This window comes from Centroberyx gerrardi, chromosome 2 (genome assembly GCF_048128805.1).
Source record: "Centroberyx gerrardi isolate f3 chromosome 2, fCenGer3.hap1.cur.20231027, whole genome shotgun sequence".
Lineage (NCBI taxonomy): Eukaryota > Metazoa > Chordata > Actinopteri > Beryciformes > Berycidae > Centroberyx > Centroberyx gerrardi.
The window spans coordinates 36,375,683-36,397,268 of NC_135998.1; the positions used below are offsets into that span (position 1 = coordinate 36,375,683).

At 40.6% G+C, this 21,586-nt stretch overlaps 1 protein-coding gene across 1 annotated transcript; it reads right to left on the reverse strand.

Moving 5' to 3' along the window:
• Positions 1 to 571: 571 nt before the first annotated feature.
• LOC139931908 (high-affinity choline transporter 1-like) lies at positions 572 to 19,519 on the reverse strand. The gene is made up of 8 exons (XM_071925549.2): positions 19,336 to 19,519; positions 13,545 to 13,661; positions 10,692 to 10,847; positions 9,171 to 9,319; positions 8,199 to 8,342; positions 7,207 to 7,360; positions 4,676 to 4,893; positions 572 to 1,114 (listed from the first exon to the last, which is right to left on the reverse strand). Exons 1-8 carry the CDS (start codon positions 19,517 to 19,519, stop codon positions 572 to 574), a joined length of 1,665 nt encoding a protein of 554 aa, XP_071781650.2.
• Between the last annotated feature and the right edge of the window lie 2,067 nt (positions 19,520 to 21,586).

Here is a 21,586-nt window from a genome sequence, read left to right on the forward strand (position 1 = left end):
AATTCACCCTTCACTGTTCACTCATAAATGTAGAGTGGTACTTAAACACTGTCATTTGGGGGTGAACAGCCATTCTGAGACTGTATTGAAGGTTCGGTTATTGGTCCCTGATTCCAGGGTGGTGCCCCGTTAATATTGACCCTGTCAATAATTTTATGAATATTAATAATTTCACGATTATTAATTATTGATTGCTAATAACCAAACCTGCCCCTATCAAAGCCCAACAGGTTCGTCCTATTTACTGGAGTAGTGAACAACATTTCCATTACATAAGAACCTTATGGGATGGTAATGATTCTTCCAGGTATTAGTCAAACCCTCAGGTGTTACCAGGGAAACTGAGTTATGGCTTGTGAAAAACTTTAGATTTTGATTACAAAACGCATGAAAATATAAATTAATGGTCTTAATTTTTTTTTCTTTGGCAAGTGACTGTGGTATAAGCGGGATAATGACGAGGTGTCCATTATCAGGAATTAATGGACGACAGGGATGACGCAGCGGAGGACGGTTCCGGCCTCCCCGTCGTCCATTAATTCCTAATAATGGACCGTATGGGCCGTATCCCTTACGTGCCGATCATTAGCTGTGAGGCGTCTTGGTGAGAGTCTCTTTCATTGTCATCGTCTCCTTTGGCGCCACCTGTTGGTGTCAGTGGTTGTGGCGACTGCTGGGCTTTCACTTTAAACACATCCCACTTCTCAGGAAGCAGGCCTTTGCTGAAGAGCAGAGAAGCCAGGTAGGAGAACAGCAAGGTGGCAGCTAAGGCAGACAGCATGCAGATGGTCTTAACTGGAGCGTACTGGACGTAAACGCCGTCCTCAAGAGTGCATCCTGGGAAGTGGAGGACGGGCGGTAGCTTCAGCAACGGCTCTCCGGACAGCAGTCTTAACAAAATTCCCACCAGCCAGCCCATAACGGCCCCGTAACCGTTGGAGATGCTGAAGAAGAGGACGCAGACGAGCTGAGGGAAGATCAAGATGTAGGCCACCTCCAAGCCCAGGAACCAGAATAACATGATGCTGTTCTTCAGGCTGGTGAGCGACGTGCCGGCCACGCCCACCAGCACCACCGTAACACGGATCACCCACTGGATCTCCCTCTTTGAGGCCTAATTGAGAGGGAGATATAAAAAAAAAAGACAAAAGGCTGTGTCAGTACTGTGAACTACAAGAAGTAGAAACAGAATGGCACTTTCTATTAGAATGTCCAAAATACAAAAATGTATGAAAAATATACTTAAAAGTGCAATTCCTAATTTCTATTCCCTCCCAAACTCACTTTTGTGAGTTGATGTTGGGGAGGAGGAGAAAACAATGATGCTGTCAGAAATGTTTCATTGCGTTATAATCTCACGGCAGAGTTGGAAGTCTTGAGACCGGTCTCGTTCTCGAGACCAGCGGGGCCCGATCTCGGTCTGGGTCTCGGACCTATTTTGTCTTAGTCTTGACCTCAAGTCTTGAGGTCGAGACCAATTTTTATTCTTTAATGATGAATAAAAACTTTAAATCAAAATGGTGAATACAATTATTATTATCATTACTATTATTTTGCGAAAAGGATGCCTTTGCCTGCTTCAGCTCGGTCACCTGACCTCCTCTATCTGCTGCTGCTGCGGCTTGATCGCTCCGCACTGTTTACTGTCGGGAGGCGTTTCCATAGCAACCAGCAGTGTCTGCATCCTCTGTGGTAATCCGGTTTGGATTTGCTGACCATAAGGAGTTTGTGAACGGCGTGAAAACAAAACCCTCTCGGCTGTGTGCTGATTAGGGTTGCAACTAACGATTGTTTTGGTAATCGATTAATCTGTTGACTATTTTTTCAATGAATCGATTAATCTAACGATTATTTTCTTAGTTACATTAGTCATAACAAAATAAAAATGAATCAAGCAGCTCAAAATTCAAAGCTTTATTGAGCACTCGAGTCTTTGAGGCGCAGGTGGAGGATGCTTTACATACACATACTGTATACACCTTTGTTTCTATGTTATGATAATATTGTTTTAGGTGTTGATAATACAGAAATGTATTGATGAATTTTATTCAGTAATTTCATGCCTGCAAATGCCATGGATTCTCTGTGTAGAAGTAGAGGTGAGAGACCAGATGAATTTACTACTTTAACTGTGGGCTTGTTCTTTAACATTGTGTAAGTGTTATTTGAGCGCCTTTGTTTAATTCTAAATCATAAAATACTATTCACATGAACATTAATTTAGTGGCAAAGAAAATAGCAGACTATTGATTTATGGCTAAGTTTTATGAAAAAGTTTTGCTTGGAGATGTGAGCTGTCAGTTATCTTTATCCTATAAGGTCAGTAGTTACCTAACCATAACCAGCCAGAGCTTCAGCACATATCAGGTCTGTAGTCACGTTACTCATCACTGACAGCCAGGTAGCATAAACAACGTTACTCACCAATACTATCAGTTTCAGAAGTGGCTCCAGGATACTTTTAAATGTTGTTGTGGTGCTGTTCTCCATTCTACTCTACAGAGGTTTTACTCTGCTGTATCACTGGCTTTAGAGCGTCTATGCCAGGCATCACTAACTGGCGGACCAGATCCGGACCGAGTGACTGTTCTGTGCCGACCGCGACCCATTTCTGATCAATTAATGAGAATTAATAAGATTGATGGAGCGTTTTTTTTCCACGGGCGCAGCTATAAACTTTAGGCGCCGCTATTTCAGCTCATACGGTAATCGCTCAGTGGAGCTAGGAGATCACAGACCAATCTACCTGCGTCTACTTCACTGAACTCAGCCAATCAAAGTGATTGTTTGGAGAGATCGCTAGGGAAACGCACAGAGAGAGAGAGAGAGAGAGAGAGACGAAAGCTACACAGAGAGATGACAGCATGTCATCAAAGCAGATGCAGAAAATCAAGCTTTCAAGGAAGACTGGACAGACCAACATGCCTTCATTCTCCCCGCAACGAGTTCTAAACCAGTCTGTCTCATGTTCTGAAACTGTGGCGGTCATAACGAGCACAGATCCTGTACACACCCACGGCGCGTGACACGGTTAAATTACCTAATTCCACTAACATTACTTAATTACCACAAGGTAACGTTAAAGTCGAGATGAAACGGCATTTCGAGAGTATCTAACTTCCGTATCGTGACGTATTTCCGAGTGAAACAGGAAAGACAGGCGGGACGTAACGTTGGGAGGAATTTGATTTGAACGTTGAAAAGTGGGCGTGTCGTAACACCCGAAGACACGCCGAAGTACCGTGCTGCTGCTAGCTAGCTAACTAATGAATCTTAGCTCTGTGCGCTAAAAGTTGAAGATTGATTGATGGGTGGATGTCATGATATTATTGGTTGAAATTAGTTACGGGCATGCTTACGTAAGCACACGGCATATTTTGTTTTACAGGAAGAAAACATGATTGAATTTTGATATAAGAATGAAATTGATTTTTGGTATTTTTTTTGGCATATATTGTTAAATAGGTGCACAGCATGACCGGGGATGTGATCTAAAAGGGTTAAAAAGGCATTTTTCATTTCATCTCGTCTTTAAAGTCACCTACCGTTAATGTCTGTAGGGCAGCGAAGACGAGTTACTGTCTGCAGATCCGCGTTTCTAACTGTGGAATGTTAAGTTTCACTTTTGTTTTCTAACGCCTTTTGTGAAAACGCCCTCTAGAGGCAATTTGACGAAGCGCATCATCTCACTAAGCTTCACCGGACCGACTGACTGACCTGAATTTGCCTCGTGACGCCCTCGGCTGCGCCGTGGGAAAAAGTGGCAATGTGAAGCGCCACTGTGAAATAAAATGTGCATTGTTTATTTTATTTGATAGAACGTCATACAACAACTACATTTAGGCCTCCGAATCATAGCACAAGTTAGACATTATGATACTTCGGACCTTTGATGGGAAGAAATTTTAGTGACCGGACCTCCTTGAATTTTAGTTGAATGCTTTAGAGCTGAAAAATCCCCAGACTTGGTTTTGTAACACGCGGCCTCGCAGTAAATTTCTTTGAATGTCCTGTGGGAGGAAGACAAGCTAAGTGGCAGTGAAGTGAGTTTTTAACAACTTCCTAAATCTCTCTCTCTTGTCTTCTCTTCTTATTCTCTCTTCTCTTTTACCTCTCTTCCTACTGCTTTTGTCCACCATGCCACTTCTTTTTTCCATTTATACTCTCCTGCACTCTCATCCCTCTCTTTCAAATTTGACATCTTTATGTTTTTCTTTTTCTCTCATTTCCCTTTTCTCTCTTTTTAGCTCCTTTTACCCAAATTTTTCTTCCCGTTTCCCTTTTCCCCTCTTTCACTCATTTATTCTCTCCTTTATTCCCTTTTCCTTTTTCTCTCCTTTCTTCTCCGTTTCTCTTTTTTCCTCTTTCCCTCCTTTGTTCTCTTGATTTTTCCCTCTTTCTGTATTTTCCCTATTTCTCTCCTTTTTACCCTCTATCTTTTTCTCTCCATTTTCCCTCTTTTCTACGAATGCTATTTATTCCTATTGAAGGCTTAGCTGATGAAGACTGATATACGGTTTGACGGCTGTTGAAATACATGCACTGAATGTAAGTCGCTTTGGACAAAAGCTTCTGCTAAATGACAAAATGTAATAATGTAATGTAATATAAAAACAGCATTTTTGTCTTTTGTTTTTGGTGGAGCAGACTGAGAAAACAACATGATTTTCCTCACCTGGGTCCTCAGGATGTTCTTGTAGACGTTGGAGGTGAAGACGGAGGCTGCAGACAGCAGGGCGGAGTCAGACGATGACATCACAGCAGCGGCAACGGCTCCGATACCGACGATGGAGATGTAAGACGGGGTGAGGTGCTGCAGGACGATGGGCAGGACTAGAGCCGCCTCCCCACGTTCAAATGGAGATGGAGAACCATAGGAAGTCAGGTTCCAGTCTGAAATCAGTGTCCCACAGGACAAAATGACCAAAATACTGTTTATCTACAGGGTTTGTAGGGTTTTTGATTAACATCAGTGACTCAGTGACAACATTTACTAATGTTACTGTAATTGAGTCGCTTTTTTGTCAACATGATCTCACACAAAGACGTGAAATGAACACGTTCTCTAAAACGGCGATTTACGTGCTGTGGACACGTATTATGGGAAAATAACGTTTCTCCACCACAAATTGAATTACGTGCCAAAGGTTGCTTAACGGTAAATTCTGGTAAGTAAAACAAGTTTGGTTAAGGTTAGGGTTAAGGTTATGGTAGAGTTTAGGCAACTAAAACAACTTGGTTAAGGTTAGAGAAATGGTTTGGTCATGGTCAAATAAGAAAAATGTTTGTAAAAAATTAAAATGTGACTTACGGTCGAAATGTACTTTGAAAACGATTCGAACCCCGGTCACCAACATCAAAGGCAAACGCATACACCCATGCACCACCCCGACCACAACATGCTAACTGGTCACTGTGCTGCTTCAATGTCACACTACTTCCTGTTTATAGCTGTAGGAGCCTTTTTGTTTTGGTTTGTAAAAGAGAACTACACAGGCAGTCGCCTAGTCATGAGCGCGAGATGACGCAGTCACCGTGCGTCCACCATCTAATAATTGACACAGGTGTGTCTAACTGGTTGAGACGCCAGGCAGATATTGTTTTTCAACCGCACGCTCACACGTTTTTTCGCTTTAGTTTCGTTTGGTTTGAACTAAAGTCGCTTTTTGTTGAACGTTTTGAAATCCACGTTAGCCTTTTAGATGCATGCATCTAAGAGCCTTATTTTGATAACTTATACACCTGTACAGTCGCATGCACTTCCACACTCATTCATATCTTGCTCATACCTACCTCCGGATCATCAATCAAGCCATCTCAACAAGTAAGTGAGAACCCATAAAACATGAACTACACCGTGGATTAAGCGTGTTGAAAGCAAGTCCAGCTTTAAGCGTCTCGAAAGTCTTGACAATAGCCGTGTCTCCTTCACGTAACCATTTTGTGCTGGGAAAACGTAAATTTCTCACTTTACGTTCCACCAACACGTAATTTCCTGTTAACATGTCGTGTTCATTTCACGTTTTTCTGTGAGATCAGTCTCTTTTTGTATACTTGTACTTTTTTGAGTATTTTTTAAGTCCATTTCTCCTGCAGTTTTGTCCTTCAGTCCATTTTAAATCCATCCATCACAGAACAGATTGTGTCTCTCCATCAGCAACAGAAACTGGATCAACAGAAACTGGATCAACAGAAACTGACAAACTGTGGATCCATTCACAGTGAGAAGAGGAATCTGACTTTACTTTGTTTCTGCACTTTATTTTCTCATTTCTAATGTTTCCAGTGAAAAGAATCTAGTTTGAACTCTGACCTCTCTCCTGTTAGAATCACATGGAAAAGATCACAGCTAACAACGTTCTCTGTTCTAAAGAGGAACTCAGGAACTTTTACTCTGACGACATTTTAAATCAGACACTTTTTCCTTTCACTGAAGTACATTTTTACACTAGTACTTTTATTTCTACTTAAGTAAAATATCAGCAAAGTAACAGTACTTCATCCTGGTACTCTCTCCACCACTGCTTTTATGCATGTGGGTGAAAGTTACAGTTGATCTCTGTCTGCCAACCATGTTAAAGGTCTAACAAAATTATCAACATACTAAAGTTACAGTTCAAATTCACAGCTATTATGCTACAGGAAATGCACCACTAATTCCCAGAGACCTGTCAAAACCACATTAGTGTTTTTGACTGGTTTTGCGATAAACCTGCAATAAGCGATTTCAGACCCTATAACCAATCCTGAAACTAATGTGTGCTATGTGGAGATGCCTCAGTGTCACAGCAACATCAACAGTTTTTTTTTTTACAAATCTGCCATATAGTCAATGATTATTCTTAATATCCTTATGTACCTTATTAGTGTTTTTTACCAATATTACTGCATACCACAAATTTGAATCTGTGCCATGGGTGCTAGTGATGCGCGGGTTGGTTCAAAGTTTTTGGGCCCTGCGGTTTTACCCACTGCACCCGTGGTTGCGGGTGGGTTAATGAAGAAATTTTTTTTTAAAAATTTTCAGTATATATAAATCTGCTGTAAAATCTTAGTAGTGTTGCTAATAAGGCTATAAGGTCGCTCGTTGATCAGACATAGGACTTATTAACTTCCATTCCATTACGCACAGAGCTGGGCTGCCAGCCGAGGTTTAGAGCAACAAAGTAAAACAGTTCCAGCAATTTCCATAAACGTTTCTAATACCTGTGGATGCAGCCACTGCCCCAATCAGTACAGGAGGAATTCCAAATACTATGAGACTGACGGCAGCAACCAGGCATGCAGTCCTCGCTGTGGTGGAGGAAGACGCAGACAAAGTCCTCTGGTGGAAGTCCTGATAGCCCAGGTTACTGAATGTCTTGAAAGAAAAAATAGTTCAACTTTATTAATTTACTCTCCTCAATACGTAAAAGTCAAGTCAAGAAAACAAATCATATTCTGCATTTTAATGGGTTCATACCAAAAATCTTCATATACATTTCGGAAAGTATTTCAGAAGCACATGATGATCCTCTCCTCAAAAACATAATTGTACCATTGTGTAAGCAAAGGTCTCAAAGGAAAAACCCCAAAAATCCACAGCAACACAGCATCAACCCAAATCACGTCCTTAGTGCAGCAGGTAAAATACTGCACATTGCCCAAACGTGATGCGTCTCGAACATGCTTATGGGACGAATACACAGTACACGCATGGTCCAGCCAATCGTTGGAGATTATCTTTAATGACCAATGACACTTCATTTTGTTGTGAAGCTAGAAGAGCTAATCGAAGATGGAGGAAAATGAGATTTTGGCTGTGTTTGATTACAAGGAACTGTTCAATATACTGGATACTTCTTATAGAGACATAAATATAAAAGCTGCTGCCTGGGAGAATGTGGGTGCCAGAGTTGGTGTAACAGGTGAGTCAAAACATTTTTAAGTTCATAACAAATCAGCTACAGTTGGCTAGCACTGTTAGCTGTTATCTTGGGAAAACCATGATTATGGAAAGTTGAAGGCAAGTTAAACTACGATAGACCTAGTTGAGCTAGGTCTATCCTTCAGAGTATGCTGTGGAAAATACAATTACTCTAATTTCAAAACTACATTATTTAAAGGACACCTGGCGCATGCGACGCACAGTGACGTCCCATTACGGTGAACCTCCACTGGGGTGGAAATTAGCAGGCGATGGGACAATCCTCTCTTACCAACATTAAGAATCTATCGATCCACCTCCAGGCTTCGTTTGCCTCCAGTTTACCGATCCAGGGAGCCTGGAAGGTTTGGTTCAGGGCCGTCTGGGTGATGGGGGAGGAGAAGGGGTTCGTCAGGGCAAAGGGGGCACAAACCCACTGCAAACAGACAAGGAACATGGAAATGATAAACATAATTTTAAAAATGTAATCAAATTTTATTCAGATGTTGCAGGCTCCTTGTTTGATAGATGTAATGCTAATAAGTCCAGTCCTGATCAGACTGTCCAACAGCTGCAACGTGTTACTCAGGAACGTGTTACAGTAATGTGATTACTTTTTTCAGTATCAAGTATTGTAAGGGATAACAATTTTAAATTCAGTAATTACATTACAGTTACTAATCCCAGTAATGCTCTGTTACTGCATTACTTAAACCTGAACCTCCTTCAACCTTTTCTTTTCTCTCCTTTCTTTTTGTCCAAATCCCTGTCTGTGTTTTCCTCATATGCATCTCAAGGACATGCAGCAGGTTTACGTCGGCTGTTCGCTAAAACAACATAACAAAAGATGGAGGGTGAGACGCAGACTTTCAGTAGCTGAGAGTTTTCCCATTACTTTGAATTGATCTCAGTCGAGGATCAAACAACATTCTGGTCCGTTGTGAACTTTGTGTGGCAGCAAAACTTTCCACAGAGAAAAACACAACATCCAGTTTATCAAAGCATCTGATACACAACACAGCAATATGAAACTCAGGGGAAAACAAGGAGCCGCTGCTGCCAACAAAACGCAAAGTAATGGAACGAGGAATGGAACTAATTACTGCTGCTGTTGAGGAATTAGTAAAATGATTACTTTGTAAATAAGTTAAGAGTAATTGATTGCATTTTCTGAATAACTTGCCACTGGTAAGACTGTTGTTGCAAAACTATGAAAGCTGACATGAGGAACTCTCTATGAGAGCTAAAAATATAGCAAACTCACCAAGCTGACAAAGATGAGAATGAGCTGTATGATGTCTGTGTACGCCACAGAGTAGAGACCGCCCAGCAGTGTGTAGGTGATGGCCACTGCAGCAGAGATCCAGATGCTCGCAGAGAACGACAAGTCCAGAATCACACTCATGGTTGCACCTATAATACAGACACACACACACACACACACACACACACACACACACACACGCTTAAACCACGTGTGCCAGCTTGTGCCTTACACTCCAACAATGCTAGTAGGGATGGGACAATATGTAAATTCAGTATATTGCAATACAAAAAAAATAACAATCCGTATGTTGTGTCAGGAACATGAATGGTGATATCAGCTCCATGTTATTCTGCTGTCAGGAACATGAATGGTGATATCAGCTCCATGTTATTCTGCTGTCAGGAACATGAATGGTGATATCAGCTCCATGTTATTCTGCTGTAGTAATCACTAATGAGACTCTTGACCATCACAGTTTCACAAGCTCTCCATCCAAATTATATTATTGTCACTTTGTAATGACATTTTTAAATTGTTGTTTACATTCTAGCAGCCAATGGCATCGCTAGAAAGATTTGAGTCTCAGAAATAAACAGAATTCTGTACAGTCAGACTTTTATTTTTTAAATGTTATTTATTACCATCATATCTTGGTTGTATTGAATCCTGAACCCCATAGTGATTTTTTTTTTCCATGTTGGAAGACTTCATTCATTAAAAATTATAGGTCTTCTCTTGGTATCACAGCAATTTGCAACACATATACAAAGGTCTTTGATTAACACTGGATCTAAACAGGGCCATTTCACATTTGCATTGATTTATAGGAAAATATAGAAAAGCCAGGCATTTAAACAGATACAGTATGTCCCATCAGCCATATTGCCCTTGGTCATCTGTCATGTCTATATACTGTAGATATTTAACTCATATCCTTTGTGATACTGCCCTCTGATGGATGTGTGTGAAAATATCCATAACTGCATCACTGCTACACATTCATTCATGGTCAGCCTCTTGTCAGTCTCATTGCATTTGATTGACCTTTGATGGTAATATGTCTGACTGTATAATTCTATTGATTGATTTTCATTGGACTGTATACCTAATGTAAATTATATAACATGTTAAAGTGATGCACTTTCTATAAAATGTCTTTGGGTTTTTATCATTTTTTTGTTTGCATCCCTGTGTATATTTATTGATTCTATATCTGATTCTTGGGCATTAAAGCCCAAATCCTTCATAACAAACTCCCTGCCTGTCAGGAAGAGTTAGGGAAGGAATGGTTTCAAGTCCATGCTCCAAACACAACTCTTGATCAGGTTTTCCTTCCCATAACTCCTTTTGTGTATCGATTGCTTTGCTGTAAATATGTATATTGTGCACTGCAATACAAAATATACATATTTATTCCAGTGTGTATTGCAACATTGTTGTTAAATCTTTAAACTGAAAAATGTGTGAATGTTGAAACTAGTGTGTGGATCTGTAGAGAAAAGTGCTCACATACTGTACCTAAGCCAATAAGTGTTGAAGTCACCCAGAGAAGGTCGATTAGAACTGAAGCCAGTGACAGAACAGCTGTTGGTACTTTTCCATACTTGATGTGGAAAGGATCCAGCATGGTCATGTATTTTCTGTCTCTCATCGGCTTGGCAAACAGAAGACCGCCTTAATAATAAAACAAAGACTGTTAGATATTGGGAGATAGGCATGTACATTCAAGACATTCAAATTGCAAAAGGAGCGCATCAGGATTTCAAAAGGATTCCCGGGCTGGAAAAGATACTGAGTCAGGTACAACTGCAAGTTATAGTTCTATATATATATATTTCTATTTATCGGTCAGTTTCAACTTTTCAGATTGCCAATTTAAATGAAGGCTTTTAATTTTTTCTAATATATATTTTCTAATAAACAACAAACTACCTGTTTGGTTTTACTACATTCTGGTTGTACCAATTCAGAAGAGAAGTAGCTCCCAAATCTTTGGTCTCATATCATTATACACTAATTATAATAAAACCATGTAATTATATATTCGGTGCCATACCTGAGCCTCTGTCTTTATACTTTTTTATACAACAGTTAGTTCCGGTCGAGCAATTTGATTGGACAAGAGGCATTCCATGAGTGCTGATGTACAGTATAACAGCACTGGGACGCTGTACTGTATGTATCACTCCGCTTCACAGCTGTTCTAATGTAACCTTGATCAGGTGCGGTCACACAGCGTTTTCTGTGTGGAGAAAGCTGCCTGGAGCTCCTTTTGAGGAGAAATAAAAAGCGGATCACCACAACGTCTTCTGACGTTAGCTGAGTAGCTGCTAGCTAACCAGCTGGTTAGCACTTATAGCAGACAATACAGTGTTGTGCAACAAACAAATGCTTACCAGATATTCCCAGTACACGTCCACACACAACTTTAACTTCATTCACACCTAGTAGCGACAACGCATGGATAATTATGAACGGTCGGCCGAGGCGGAAGATTGGGAAGAAAGTAAGCTGAAATCGTCTGTGCTAACCTCAAAGTAGCTAGCTAGCTGCAGTCGGGAAACAGTTTACCTGTTGCTTGGCAACACTTGGTAGTGGAATCCTGAGGGAACTGTTTGTTGGTGGAGACAAATAACAGACAAAAATAATCTGTTGTCTCAAATTACCATTACTTGATGAATAGCTTTGTTTATACACCTGTTTAAAACCACTGTATAAAACCAATATCACACTCGAGGTCGTGCTGTTGTACTGTATATCTGTATATCTGTATAAATTATCTTCGGCCGAATCACAGCCGTGCTGATACACAGTACAACAGCACTCCCTCTCGTGTGATATTGCTTAAATATAGTTTTCCCATGTTTTTATCCAAATAGGTATGTGCATTGTTGCATGTTGTTTGTCATGAGGTGTAGCTAATAGTTTTCAGGCAAGTTAGGCAAGCCAAAATAAATGTACTGTGTACATTTGTACATTTGTATTGTGTACGCCTCGTGCACAAGCCTTGTACACAATTCATCCGTTAATTTGATGTGCCTGAATTCTCAGCTCCCACCCAGCAGTTGGTACTGCACAGTGTATCTTGACGGAAGATGGAGGAGCACCTCTGTTTGGGCTGGCAAGCTAACGCTAGCCACCTAGAGTTAGGTACAGAGCGATCAATAACAGCTCTAGCTTGCTCTAAAAGTAATTTGTCTTATCAAAGCTGGTTATTTACCAAAACAAGCACCAAAATAAAGTACATATTTTCATCGAAAATGATAATCACAATATTTTATTTTGTTAAAGTTCATCACTACAAACGTCTTTAATAAAAAGTCAAATAATAAGATTAATTTATTGAAAACATACACTGTTTACTAGTTGCTATGCCAACCATCACTTCCGGTAGAAAATGACTCTGATTCTGTCCACCGCCAACGCAAAGTTTGAAATTTTTATCCGTCACTCCGTTGTGAACGGATTTACTGAACAGTTTACTGTGTCACAGTAACCAAATCCACCTTATCACACTATTCACTTTTACTGAGAACGTTACTGAATGGATCTACAGCCACACCACAACAAGCTGACTCAGCTGCTCTCTGTTTCTAGCTCTTGCTCTTTAGACATTAAACAGCCAGTTCTGTGGCCAGATGTGGTTGCTGGGATTTTTCTGACACAACTGCAATTACCCCAGAACTATTTCCCCGAACTGTTTCCCTTTGTGTATCCGGACTTGTCACGGCCCAGTTGCAGCTCGGCAGTTTAAGCTGCTACACCAGATCCGTTATTGTCCCGTCCATGATCTGCCCGTTCTGTTGGATTTTACCTGTGGGTAAGTGAACAGTTATCTAGTTTTGCTTACTGTTCCAAAACCAACTCAAGTTGTACCGTGAGGAACATTAATGTACCATGCAGGAGTACTTGTGTCACTCTTTTTGAGAGTGTAGGCGTACTGTCGCCAAATAGAAGCTTCTCAGCGGCTCCGTGGACTTTTTCAAGCGACATTGGTTCATGTTTCCTCTATTTTGTTAACTGATATGGTGAAGTTGCGGCTCCGTCAGCAGCAGGTTGCATTGAAGTTAATGGCTGCGTATCTGACCCGACCCCTCGGAACAGAAACCCAACAAGTGCAGCTTTGCCATTACTCAACTCTGATACAGACATGATTTGTAGAAAATTATTTTCTCAATCACTATATTGTGATGAAGTTTGAAAGCGGGTTTGAAAGTGACTCACAGCTGACTGACAGACATGGATTTGTCTCCTGATGACCATACACGATTGTAAAAACCAGTGTCTCCAGCTATTCTTTCAGATTTAGAAGTTTTTCAAGCCTTTTGCACTTTTCTGTTTTTAAATTGAGCTAAGTCGAGTTAGTCTTACCTACAACAAAAGATGCAGAGTTTCCTAAGAAGATGGCGACTGCCCACGTTAGTCCCATGGAGGGGGAGTACACTGTCTCAGTCAGTCCAACAATGAAGGCTCCTCCGACCCACGTAGCTAAGGGATAGATAAGAACACACATACAAACACACACACACACGCATAGCAACCGGTTCACTTAACATATAGCAGCAATTTGGACACAGGCAGATGCATACACACCTAGCAAGCATTTGACAGCAATTGAGAGCAATAGCAGCAGGTGGCCAAGGTCAACGTGAATCCAGTAAACAAGCACAACATATTCACAATATGATATGGTAAAAAATGCATAGTAAAACAGCTTGACGCAGGTAGCATCTATGGCTGACTACCGATGTCGTCTTAACTTTAATTTCGCCGCTGTATTTACGGGCTTTCAGCGTTGGAGCAGTGCCGTTCATATCTATCATCTATCATCTATTCAACGTCAAAATGTTTACTGGTGTGACAGCCCTCCCACTCTGTGTGCTTCCTGGTTGTGTTTCTGTTGCAGGTGATTGACAGGCAGAGTGGGAGTGTCCCTGATAATGTGGGGCACCTGGGATGGGTGGATCCCAGGTTATTTAAGACGGCTGCTCTCCTTCCCTCACTCTTTTCTCCTCTCCACCCTTTTGGATGGTTTGAGCTTATGCTCCCCTTTTTGGTTCTTTTCTTTCACCATACAACACCCCCACACCACACTTCGCACTCACCCAGGCATTGCATTCACTACTGATGTTACAGACTTACACCCTTATTCTCATTTTTGATAATTTATTTAGTTAGGTTATAATAAATATTTTGTTGTATTATTTTGAAACGTGTGGTCTCCCCTTTTTGTCAAGTCCATTGAGCCTGGGCTGTGACACTGGGTAGACACAAATATGCACACACACATACACTTTTACATCTGCACACACGCAGAGATGGGCAAGAATACATCAAATTATACAACAGTTAGTTCCGGTCGAGCAATTTGAAGAGCGGAAGAGGCGGAAGATTGGGAAGAAAGTAAGATGAAATCGTCTGTGCTAACCTCAAAGTAGCTAGCTAGCCTGCAGTCGGGAAACAGTTTACCTGTTGCTTGGCAACACTTGGTAGTGGAATCCTGAGGGAACTGTTTTTGTTGGTGGAGACAAATAACAGAAAAAAATAATCTGTTGTCTCAAATTACCATTACTTGATGAATAGCTTTGTTTATACAACTGTTGTATAAAAGCAATATCACACTTGAGGTTGTGCTGTTCTGTATCTGTATATCTGCAGTGTTGTGCAAGTCACACTTCACAAGAGCTAGCTCAAAGTTCAGTTCACACTAGGGCTGCATGTTATTGGAAAAAACTGACATTGCAATATTTTTTTTTTCTACGATATATATTGCATATGAAAAAATACAGGAATTTTCACCAAATGACTTGAATAGCTCTATCAAGCCTTGCCCCTTTAAGAAGGTGGCCTTGTGGGTAACGTGCGGGTGACGTAGCAGGAAGTGAGTGTGTTTTAGCCGCAGCCAGAGTGAGTTGCAGGATGCTAAGTGAGTAAAGTTACCATAGTTAGCAGAAAAGAGCTTAGAGCGTCACCGAGAGGCCGTGCATTATGTTCGCTGCTGTACAGAAATAAAGTGCCAGTTCTCCACTGCAGAGTCGGTCCGGACTCTTAGTAAAAAGCTTGTTACCAGCTACGAGCCAGGCTAAGCTAAAGTAGGCTAGCACAACACCAGAGGCTTCCCAACTACGGTTCGGAGCCGCGAAAGCTGGAAAGGTAACATACGCTACTCTTATAACAAACCCTTAAATCAGAGTAAATGATGTTATATCAGACAGACTTCTCTTGTTGATTAGTCATGGAAAATGAGAACTGTGTGAGTTTTCCTTTTGTATCAAGCAGCAAAAAAGTTGTAGCATGACGTGTTTGAGTTAATTTGTCTTACTTGACATCGCACGTCCTGCGATGTGACTATTGCGCCTGCGCACATCGTGATGACGATGCTGAAACGATATATCGTGCAGCCCTAGTTCGCACAGATGAAAATGAACTAGTTCACGTTCATAGTTCACAATTTTAAATGTTTAACTATGTTCACAGTCCCAAAAAATGAACTAGTTCACGTTCATTTCTTGCGTTTTTTTTTTAAATGAGCTGCTCTGAGCTATTCTTTTTCAATAGAACCTCCTCCTACCCATCCATCCCCAGCCCCCAGTCACTGCCACTGCCCACTTCCCAAACTAATACTAGTACAAGTCTGTCTACTTGTTGTTGGGAAACGAAGGCAACCGGTCCTTTACAAAAAGCTGTGAGTTTGACTTGGGTGGAGGAACTTTGCGACTGTTGGCTTGTGGTCTTACCCTTTGTTAATGATTTCTTGTGATCATCATTCACTCGCAGATATTTCCCAAGACTGATCGGATGCTTCAACTCGATGTGTCGTTTCAAATTCGTTTCCGACGTGGCTGACGTTCGGACTTGCTTTTTCAGACCCGGCGGGCACAATTTGCATAAAAATGTGACATTTTTTCCGTTGGAATCTATACTGATTTGTTCATAAAACTCCTTCAAATATTCATATGAACTGGCTTCAGCAGTACCGGTAGCTGCGTCTGAATTGCCAGTTGCACTAGCCATGCCGGGTGCCGTAAATCCTCAGGTGCTGTAAAACACAGTGCGTGAGTTAACGACGCTCACGTTCACGTTCATTAGTTGCAAACGGATACGTTCAGTTCACCGTTCACCAAAAACATGAGCACGTTCAATGAACGCGCTCTTTTAGCATGTTCATGCACAACACTGTATATCTGTATATATTATCTTCGGCACAAGACAACAGCACTCCCTCTCGTGTGATATTGCTTAAATGTATCTTGTTACAAATTACAAATACTTGCTTATCAAATGTGTCAAAATAAATTACAAAACACATCAAGTAAATACCTCTAAAATTCACAACAAATGAGTATGTTATGTATGGGCACTCGGTAGCTTAGGTGGAGTGTAGCCTAAGGAGCAAACCAATGGTGTAGGAACAGGTGATGGCACTAGTGATTACCTAAGCATTGCCAAAGTTGGCTACCTTTAGCTAATTAACAACCTGATCTCGCACAAATACATGAAATGAACACGACTTGTTAACACCAAATAATGTGTTGGTGGTATATAAAGTGTTAAAATTTTACCAGCACAAAATGGTTATGCGAAATAAATTACTTAACCATGACAAAGGCTTTCTCAAACCTTAACCGAGTTGTTTTAGTTGCCTAACCGGAACCTTAACCTCAACCAAAGATGTTTTAGTTTCCTAAACATAACTGTTAGCCAACCTTTAGCTGAAAATGCCATGTTCATGCCATTGTCACAGAATCCAATTTGTCATTTTTACATAACTTTTGTCCACAGCACGTAAATCTGTGTTTCAGAGTTTCTGCTCATTTCACAACTTTTGATGAGATTATGTTGCTAATTAACTAGCTAATTGGCTACATGTCTATGATTGTGGTTTTGTTAGAAGTGACTTTTAATTAAAACATTTAATTTGATACAGCTATATTGGAAGAATGAACTGGTCCCATTATAACGTGCTTCGTCTCCACTTTACTGAGTGGCAAAACATGCTAGCAACCCAGATAATGTGGATAAACATGCTAGCTAGCCAGATGATGTGGATAAACATGCTACTTGCAGTAATATCATAATATAAGCATAGTTTTTCACCTTATAGGCAGGTAGACAAGTTTGTTTCAAGAAGTTATTGAACAGTGCTGATGTGCGAACACTTTGTGCTTTCATGTGCTGGTCGGAAGGTCTGACATGCGGCTGCTAGTCAACATTGCATTCTTGTGCTATTTTGTCAATCAAACCCATAAGACAAACAATAAACAAGCAACATTTTCTCAGAGTTTCAGACTTGGAGGGCGTTATGTGGTATTTCCATGTAGGAAATTTGTTTTTCCAATATATCCAATAGCTAGGGTGACCACATTTTCAAACCCCCAAACCGGGACCTTTAAGTGTACCGCACGTTCATGCACGCGCACATGTATGCGCTTATGCACGCACCATAGGCGTTTTCATCAGGATGGGGGACAATTATTTCAGCGCTTAGCACACCTAGTGACTGCACCTTTCAACACCATGGACAGCGCCTCAGCAAACGAAAAATGATGTTTTGTCTCCAAAAATCCACCAAAACATATGAAAACTGTATAACACTAGTAAAGGAAAGGAAAGGAATGGAACAAACTTCCCACTGATCTGAAAGTCTGTACAGATCTCCACACTTTCTCACGCAAAGCTAAGAAATGGATTGTAAATAACCAATCATGCCTACATTAGTCTACTACTTTGCTACTACTAATTTATTATTCAAAGTAGCATAATGTGATCTCACATATTGTGCAGTGTGTGCATGAAATGTGGTGATGTGACTAGATGTGATTTTTTGTACTTCAACATGTACTTTGTAATTTATTGTATTGTTTGTGCTGTATTTTATGTCGACCTGCCCTGGGACTGCAGATGGAAAATTAGCAAATAGCTATAATCTGGTGCAAAACATCTTTTCTCTTTTCTGAGATCAATGTTCTCTTTTGCACATGGTCCCTGACAAATAAACATAATAAATTAAACTAAACACAAAACACAAGGATTGCACTGGTGTAATATAACATTTTTTGATTGTCAGATACCTTTCAGCTCTGGTTGTTTCACCAGATGGTTGCAAAGGTTCCCTCCTGAGCTGCCAGTTTCAGATCACTGTCACCGGCGCTTGTCCCGCTGAAGCAGGTCGCAACGGTGCTACTACTAGCTTGTAGCCACCGCTTATGTTTGGCCGTCTTAATATGATCTTTTATGTCGGCGTTTCCACCGTGCGCGACCGAAAATGTACTCTTGCAGTGTGTGCAGAACGCAGCACTTTCGTTGCCGGCTACTTCAACAAAGAAAAAAGTAACTTAAGCCTTCTGGAGGTCTTTAGAAAAGATCGACTTTCTCTTCGGCACGACAGCTGACCGTTAGCTACTGACAGATTCTGTCAGACAGAGCCACGAGCGTCACAGGCTAGCAACAGCCTTGACAACGACACATTGATTGATTGACACACATACAGACAATCGGTGTTGAATTCAGACACGTGGTGCATTGTTGATGTTTTTTGATTGGGTTAGGTAATAATGAGCGGGACAGAACATGATAAACGTCTATGTAAGCGCTGAAAACAAGTATAATACTATTATTATTATTTTAATTGTGGTGAGAACCGGGACAATTTGGTAGTGAATGTTGAAAACCGGGACATTTTAGTGTTTTACAGATATTTGTCGGGACTCGGGACACCCATCTTGAAACCGGGACAATCCCGGACAAACCGGGACGTCCGGTCACCGTACCAATAGCACATGAGTGAACAAATGAACATATGGCTTTTTTTTTTTTAACCTTGATCCCTATTATATAGAGAGACAGGGAGGGTGGGGATAACGTGTGAACAATCCAACCTAAGACATATAGTTGGAGCTGACGGAGCCACCAGGGAGCCCTGAGGTTTCTCTTGTCAAGATTGCAACACCTTGATCTCTGATAAAGTAACACACATTCCATGTTTCTGAGCAATCCAGCTACTTTGTTTTTCACATTTGTAATCTCTACCCTGTTTTTATCATTTTTGCAGTTGAACATTGACAACATTTTTTTTTATATTTAAATAATGTTTTTTAAATCATGACATTGTAATCCAGTGTCATATAATTTCCACCTCTACTGTAGTTAGCTGGAAACTTACCTGTCATGGTGAAGATCCCCACCACCCAGCTGATGCTTCGGTTTGCCAGCAGGGTCATCTCCATCGTGTCGGCCTTATTCTTCTTCTGTTCCCTTTTGGACTTGAAGGAAGCCCAGATGCCGATACTGAGGACCAGCAAGTAGAAAAACACCATCGCTATCACTCCTGGGATGTTGAGAGCCATGGTGAACCGAGTGTTAGTTGACTGGCTTCCTCACAAGCTGATTGAGCAACTGAATGCATCACACAGGGATTTATGAAAAGGAGGAGGACGCTCCAGAAGACGAGCTTCAAACAGGTTTGCGTCTGACATCAGAAGACATGGTGGTGCCCTGCTATCAAAAAATAAAAAAAAAGACTAGGACTTAACGGCACTACTCGAGTCCCCACCTCTGCCTTGAGCAAAAATGAATGAAACTAGCCTCAGATTTAGGAGTGATGATTCATATCATAATTTTGATCTTTGATCAAGACAGCTTTATTTTTTTAATTACACACTGTTCAGTTGTTGCACAACATTTCGGTGCAGGCACGGCTACCATAGCAGACATACAATAGCCTGCATGACTGGTTTCAGTGCATGTCAACGAGCCATTGAACAGTCTTTTGAACATGTTTTTTTCCACTCCCTGTCCCTTCTCCAAAAGCTCACCACTCCAGACGCCACTAATAAAGAAATAAAAGCCTAATAAAGAAATAAATTATGTAAGATGAAAATAAATTAGATAACAGTAAATAATATACAAACAGCCTAATAAACCATAAACTCTCCAGTTAAAAAGCTGCAGTGAGTCCTGCAGGTGAGACGGTGGAGTGTTTTCTTTCCTTCTCGAGACGCACTTAGCGTTCTAGGACCAGTCAGAGGCAGCCGTTATCTACGATCCCTTTAAGAGCGTCTTAAGTTAAGATGCTTTTCGGAAACACCTCACAAACTAAAGAGGCTTCGTAAGATGGATACTACGATTGTCTTAGCCTTCAGATGCTTTCGGGAAACGAGGCCCTGCTTTGTGTCCTGATGACCACGACACCACTGTACAAATGAGTGTCTCCAGCTATTCTTCCAGATTCTGAACTTCAGAACTTTTTCAAGCCTTTTACACTTTTCTGAAATGAGCTAAGTTGAGTTAAGTCTTACCTACAGCAAAAGATGCAGCGTCTCCTAATAAGAGAGTGACTGCCCAAGTTAGTCCCATGGAGGGGGAGTACACTGTCTCAGTCAGTCCAACAACGAAGCCTCCTCTGACCCACGTAGCTATGGGATAGATAAAAACACACACACAAACACATAGCAACCAGTTCACTTAACATATAGCAGCAATTTGGACACAGGCAGATGCATACATACCTGGCAAGCATTTGACAGCAATTGAGAGCAATAGCAGCAGATAGCCAAGGTCAACGTGAACCCAGTAAACCAGCACAAAGACTGCCAATGTTGTCTCAACTCTAATTTTGCCGCTGTATTTACACAGGCTTTCAATGTTGGAGCAGTGCCGTTCTATCATCTATTCAACGTCAAAATGTTTACTGGGTAGACACAAATATGCACACACACTCATTTATACACTTTTACATCTGCATACACTCAGAGATGGGCAAGAATACATCAAAATATACAGTATCTTGTTACAAATTACAAATACTTATCAAATATGTCAAAATAAATTACAAAACACATCATATATCATATGCGAAATTAATTTTGCCATGACATGATATCTCTAATATATTTGAATAAATGTCTCAAAATAGACTGCAAACTTTGAGGCCCTTTTTCTCAAAAACATAGTTTGGTAACAGTCAAGACATAAGGATAGATAGATAGATAAATACTTTATTGATCCCGAAGGAAATTCTGGTATACAGTAGCTTCCAACATGTACATTACAGGATAGTAAGGTACAATAAAAAATTCTTAAAAAACACGGTAAGAGACTAAAACAAATAGGAGTAAACAGAGATAAAAACCAGTCCTGGCAGAGACTGGGGAAGAAAGAAAGAGAGTGCCTGTGCAATCTGCAGTATGTAGACAACTATGCATACACAAAACTGAGTAAATTAAATTTAAATATGTGTATATATATATATATATATATATATATATATATATATATATATATATATATATATATATATATATATATATATATATACATACATATGTACTATCAACATGAGATGCTGTCTTTGCGCCGGGTTGCAAAATATACTGAACAAAAATATAAACGCAACACTTTTGTTTTTGCTCCCA